This window comes from Glycine soja, chromosome 10, assembly GCF_004193775.1.
Source record: "Glycine soja cultivar W05 chromosome 10, ASM419377v2, whole genome shotgun sequence".
Classification (NCBI taxonomy): Eukaryota; Viridiplantae; Streptophyta; class Magnoliopsida; order Fabales; family Fabaceae; genus Glycine; species Glycine soja.
In genome coordinates, this window is record NC_041011.1 from 51,258,594 (window position 1) to 51,264,593 (window position 6,000).

The window sequence follows — 6,000 nt, forward strand, 5'->3', positions numbered from 1 at the left end:
GCCACTGCCAAAAGCAAAGGCAAACACATGGTGGTTGTGTGAACACCAACTTGATTTTGGGACCAAAGCGTGCCGATCCTTTCAAACCAAAATTGTCCTTCTCACCAAATCGTAAGCCTAACTTGGACACCCTCAGCTGCTTTAATATATTTAATTTAGAATATGTTGATGACAGAAGGTAAACCACGTCAAGGGAGATTTTATAATATTTTTAACTAAAGAATCATATGCTATAAACTTTACCGATAATTAAGGTTTTAAAGGACAATAATTTGCAAAATCTGGACACAGTTATTAGAGAATATGATTGCACTTCTTTACTCGGATGGAAATATTGAGTGTCCCACTGCTTTGGAAGCATAGATGCGTAGAAAAGATATGTCTCTTGGTTTGTCAATAATTATTTCATTTCTTCATCAATATGTCTTCCTTTATATTCTTTTTTAATTTCATTTTTGCAAGATTTTTTATTTTATTTTTAGTAACATATCATCTGTACAAAACTACGACATTAGGGAATGGATTTGCTGACAAATGCTTTGCAAATCGCAACAAATACGTCAAACCATTAACCCACGATTTGTATTTTATGTATATGCCATATGTTTTGGGCCAGTTTGAGGGTCAAAATTCGAATGGCTCAAAAGTCACCGCGTCACAATATCTGATCATCTTTATTCGAGTCCTTTCCTGCACTGCCCTCTTCAACTTGTTTCCATATCCTCTTTCTTTTTTTACAATTTCTCTCTGTATTTTTCATCATCTGTCCATACTCCATCCTCTTTTCATTCTTTCTGTTCTTTGACTTTTGCTTTTTCTTCGGTAGAAGCATGAGGGGAGGGGAGAATCTATTTGCACAAATGACAAGAGGTAGAGGGAGCATGCCTTCATGTACTTTGTTAAGATTTCTATAATATTAACTAATTAAAATTAATTTTAAATATAATCTTTAAAACAATTATTATACTTTGTGCATGTGTATGGAAAACATCAGCTGAGAGAGGTGAGTTCCTCAAATGAATAACACAATAACAGTGCCGCGAGAGAGAGTCCGTTCTTGGTCGAGAAATTTAATACTAGTACCTAGTTCATCCTAAATTAATTATTATACTAGGTCCATGTTATACTTAAAAAAACTTTTGTTATATTAGTAACACACTCTTTTAAATATTTTTTTATTACATGTTAAAATTTATTAAAAATTATAATGATCTTTTAATTTTGTTTCTTATTTAATAAATTCCACTTATAATTTTATATTTTTAAATAACAGTTATTAGTAATGGAACATAATCCATTTACTCTTAAGCATAAGAAAAAAATGTTTTTTTTTTCTTTAATATTGTCATCTAAAAAATAAATATAAGAAAAATTAAACTTATTTAATAGTACTATTTTTGAAATATCTTTAATTTAATTGAGGTTTTAGTTTTATGGATTCTTTTTATTTCTGATAATAAATTTGAATGAAGATAAGTTAGAGAAAAAAAAATAATTGAGGTTGATCCAATTAAATATAATTACTAATTTTCTTATTTTGTCTGTGAAAGATGATAAAAAAAATTAACAAAAGAAAATCAACTAATTTCCATTGATATAGCATATTGAATGCAAGAGGGAATTACATGGAAACAATTATTGTCGTGATTCTCTAAAGAAGACCGAGCTGCATAATTTGCCTTTGGGCTTGCGAACTGAATACTAAAGCCTGGACGAGAGTTGAGCTTCCGTTTGACACGATCTATAAAAATACCACTCATAAATGTTGTTGTTCTAACCATTTCAAAGCTCGCAGAATGGCATAGGCTTCTCCTTGAATAAAGTTACCCTCCTCATCTCGCAGACAACATCCAAATTCAGTTTTGCCCAAATCTTTGAAAAAACACTTATATTTTGACTGGGCAAGTACCCAACACCAAAAGAACACTATTAAAATTAATTAGATTTTGAAAGACAGACAAATTGAAGATGCGTTCAAGTAGAATAAATACTTAGGTACCCTAAAAAAGTGAAGCTGATATACTTTGGTATTTGCAAGTTATGAACACCCCTAATTATTCAATGGTGTGTTTTTTTGCTTTTTTCACAAGAATCGTAGGGGCCGGCCCTCTTCAAAGTTTCAGTTTGCCGACCTTCCATCCTAAAACTCTGAGAGGCTGCCACGTGTAGGGACGAGGTTAAATGTTGAGCGTTGCGAAACGCTCCACCGTACAAGACTCATTCTCATTCCCAACGGATCCCTTGATATTTAAGATTTTTTTCCCCATCATACATACTAGTACTAACATTTTAATATTCTAAATAATAATTAATTAAATAATTCATAATTCATTCATGCCCATAAAATTATCATTTTACTGTTGGGAGAAAGAGAATGGTTTGAGGGTGCGAAAATCGATGTGATATATCGCGGGAGGCACCGCCCGCATGAATTAACCATACAATATTAAAAAAATCTCCCCCAAAACAAATTAAAAAGATAAATATAAAGGAAGTGTGGTTGCAACCCATAGTTCATCCCTCTCCCATCAACTTTGTGTTTCTCTCTTCACCTTCGTCTTTCTTTCATTTCAATTCTTTGTGGTTCAGAAACTCTGTACAGTTAATCAAGCCCAACCTCACCTCACCTCACCTCACAGGTACTACTCCTTCTACCACTTCCTTCTTCTTCTTCTTCTTTTCAGATCTCTGCTCGGAACCGATTTCCTTTTATCCTTTTTCAATATTTCTATTTTCTAATCCATTTTAGAAAACATAAACCAAACGCTTTTCTTTTTCTAGATCTAACTCAATTTGTTGATCTCTCAAATATAACTATTTTCATTTACTTAGAAATTTTATTATGTGAATAATTCTATGGTTTTAGTTAGATCTGTAGGTGAGGTGTGTAGCTATGATAGGAGCTAGGTGGTTGAGATTTGAGAAACTCTAGGCGTGATTATAATTATTTTTCGTTGTTAAGTTTTTTGAATTTGATTAGATCTCAGCCTTGAGCTGTTCAAATAGTTAATAGTTATATTCATGTACGTTTACGATCTCGTTGAATATAATAATAAATTTGCTCTGACACGCTTGATTTGTTTACTCCTTTTGGTTTTTGAATTTTCGTTTGATGGCTGCCTGGTTCTAATTTGTGGCTTCTGCTATATATTATAACAGGTTTTAGTTGTTAATTAAATATATAGATAGAAATCCAAGGAAGAAGATGAAGCAGTTTGCCGTCCAAAACGTCGTCGCTCCATCCCACGATGAGATTAGCGTGGTTTGCCCCAAGCCCCGCCGCCTCGGCCTCTTCAACTTCCCCGTGAACGATCCCCCTGTTAGACCCTTCTACTGGCATCTCAGGTATAATTAATTTGTTCTTCTTGTTCTAATTCTAATATTGTTCTTGTTGTTGTTGTTATTATTATTATTATTATTATTATTATTATTCAGCTTTGCGTACTCTTTTTTCTTTGCAGTTGCCAGGCTGAGCCATGTGATTCAAACTCGTCTGGTTCAAATCCTTTGGACAACTTACTTACCAAGGTAATTCTGTTTTGATATTTTTTATTTTATCATGGACTGTATGATTTGGGTTAACTTGTTGATTTGTGATCGAAGGTTGTGCTTAGATTGAATTGTTTTTATGGGTTTTGCAGGATGGTGATTTTGATGTAGAGCAATCATGGCCAGTGGTAACCTCGTCGCCCCCATTTTTCTGCGGGTCGCCGCCGAGTAGAGCAGCTAACCCTTTGATTCAGGATGCTCGATTTGGGGATGAGAATTTTTCCCCGCTCTCCCCACCGTCGTGGGTGGTGGTTCCGGCGGCTGCGTCGGGTCTGCCACCGTCTCCCTCTTCCTCTGCAAGGAAGGGAGGGTGTGTCCGAGCCAATTTTGGTAACAATCCTGCTGTGAGAATTGAGGGGTTCGATTGCCTTGACAGGGACAGGCGAAATTGCAGCATCCCTGCTCTGGCTTAGAACACCCTCCTCACACGCCACACGTCTCTTTGATATTAGGATTCAGTTCAACATATAAACATAACCACAGAAGATGAGCCTTCATACAATATAATACCCTACGGAGAAGAGTAATTTTGGATGCTTGAGAGTTGAATCTAGAGGAAGAGATAAAATTTTATCTTGTGTCTGTTTGTAAATATGTTCAGTTAATCGGCCAGTGCATGTAAATGTCAATAGTGTGTCTTGTGTAGAGAAATATTGTCTAGCCTCCAAATAATGATAGAGGGTTGATTTGGGTGTTAATTAGATTTCGCCCGTGCCCTATGTTAGTAGTGTCTAAGGAAAAATACCATTCTCTTTTTTGTAAGTAGAAGTCTTTTGAGGATGGAGAATATTTCATTTTGATTTTCTTTTATGATGGGTCTCTCTCCTTGAATTGTAATTAGTAGCGGCTTAAGAAGCAAAATCTGTACAAAGGAATGGTTTGTTTTGAGAATTCTCAGTTCATGGGTCTTTTTGAAATGTGAAAAGCATGAGCAAAGTTTTACTGCGTAAAAAGAAAAGGCTGGTTTGTGTTTCTTTCTTGCCTGTCGGATAACAATGACTTTTAATTTATTTGATTGAAATTCTGCGTCGGATAGCTGTCTTTGCTTATGCTTTACGCGAAGGATTAAAAAGATTAAACAGTGATGGAATTTGAGATGAGGCGGCGCGAGTGATTGTTTCTTGCCGAGACGACAAAGCAAAAAGGTTATATGGCAATCAGGAAAATAAATAAATAAAAAAGGGGTTTTATGGCGGTCTCATTCATCTAACTCTAACCTGTTCTGTTAGGTCGCTTTGGGTGTTCTGTCCACGCGCTTGTGGTTTTTTGTATGGTCACAGTCACAGATCTGTTGGAATCTGTTGACCTCGTTCTTAACGTAACCGTTTTGTTTGGTTGAAAGCACGGAGAGGAACTGCTTGTTAGTTGAACTCATATTTAATACTAGTAAGTATTTTTGAAAAAATTATTCATCAATTTTAGCATAATTTTCTTTTCATGAACTCTTCTACAAATTGTTATGTTTCAGTAAAGAAAAATTCAGTAAATTTTATTGTTATAAGATATAAGATATTAAATTTATTTAATTTTAATATTTACTTTATAAAATATTAGAATATTTATAAGAATATTATATAATATTGTTTTTATTGGTAGTTTTTGTAAAAATTTATGATGAGTATGATTCTATCTTGTTTCATGTTTGTGCATTAATTAAAATATTGAAAAATAAAAAAAATACACTTAATCTTCTGAAATTATATATTATACTTCTGTCTAATATATATTTTTGAAACTGACTATTAAGTCGGGTTTAGAAATTTTGTTGTTTGGGAATATTTTTAGTTAAATGTCCAACAATTTTTTTTTATAATTAGGATATAACATAATATTTTTTAATTCAAGTGCAAGGTAGGTCTTGATACATGGTAGAGCATAATTATAAAAAAAAATAAAAAAAATAAAGAGACTATTCAATAGATGTGGTAACCCTAGAAAGAATATGAATAACTACATTGTATACATCTTGACTCCTCACAAACTCAAAAGTAAAAACTGGATTAATAAAAAGGAGTTCCCTGCATTCTTGAACGATAGCTTCGGGGCCAGACTTGAAGATGTTGTCAAACTATTATCAACCACCATTTTATAATCCAACTCAAATAGTTACTTCTGCATACCTAGTTCGTTGGTCCAGTAGATTGCATACAATAAATTTTGTAGCTTCCCCCTTCATGAACTAGCATCATAGGCAATGACCTACAAGTTTTAGCCATCATAAACTGACCTTGATCATTTCTAAGTTCAGGAACATTATTTTAGAAGATGTACATATGAAAATGAACATTAGTCTAAACTCATATCCTATTTATGAGTAACTATATTCATCCCACTCCCTCTTTTACAACTCAATTTTCTCTTCTTTTTTTCTGAAAGTAACTCAATTTTCTCTTATATTTGCATTTTTTATCATATTACATATTATAATTCGTTATTTGGCTTTTATAATAA

General features: G+C 33.5%; 1 protein-coding gene across 3 annotated transcripts; it reads left to right on the top strand.

Moving 5' to 3' along the window:
- Nucleotides 1-2,409: 2,409 nt before the first annotated feature.
- LOC114372435 lies at nt 2,410-4,521 on the top strand. 3 transcript variants are annotated; one of them, XM_028329988.1, is made up of 4 exons: nt 2,410-2,639; nt 3,186-3,345; nt 3,462-3,528; nt 3,642-4,521. In XM_028329988.1, the coding sequence occupies exons 2-4, from the start codon at nt 3,206-3,208 to the stop codon at nt 3,960-3,962; spliced, it is 528 nt and encodes a 175-aa protein (XP_028185789.1). In that variant the 5' UTR covers nt 2,410-2,639; nt 3,186-3,205; the 3' UTR covers nt 3,963-4,521. The 3 variants fall into 3 exon arrangements, with proteins under 3 accessions (XP_028185789.1, XP_028185788.1, XP_028185787.1); XM_028329987.1 differs by having other exon boundaries at nt 2,412-2,637; nt 3,153-3,345; XM_028329986.1 differs by having other exon boundaries at nt 2,413-2,639; nt 3,160-3,345.
- The last annotated feature ends 1,479 nt before the right edge of the window (nt 4,522-6,000 follow it).

Bases quoted from the DNA above. Each gene is read 5' to 3' on its own strand.
- LOC114372435 (XM_028329988.1), top strand. From the start codon at position 3,206: ATGAAGCAGTTTGCCGTCCAAAACGTCGTCGCTCCATCCCACGATGAG. The intron at 3,346-3,461 runs GTATAATTAATT...TTTTCTTTGCAG, and splicing joins CCCTTCTACTGGCATCTCAG to TTGCCAGGCTGAGCCATGTG. The intron at 3,529-3,641 runs GTAATTCTGTTT...TGGGTTTTGCAG, and splicing joins TGGACAACTTACTTACCAAG to GATGGTGATTTTGATGTAGA.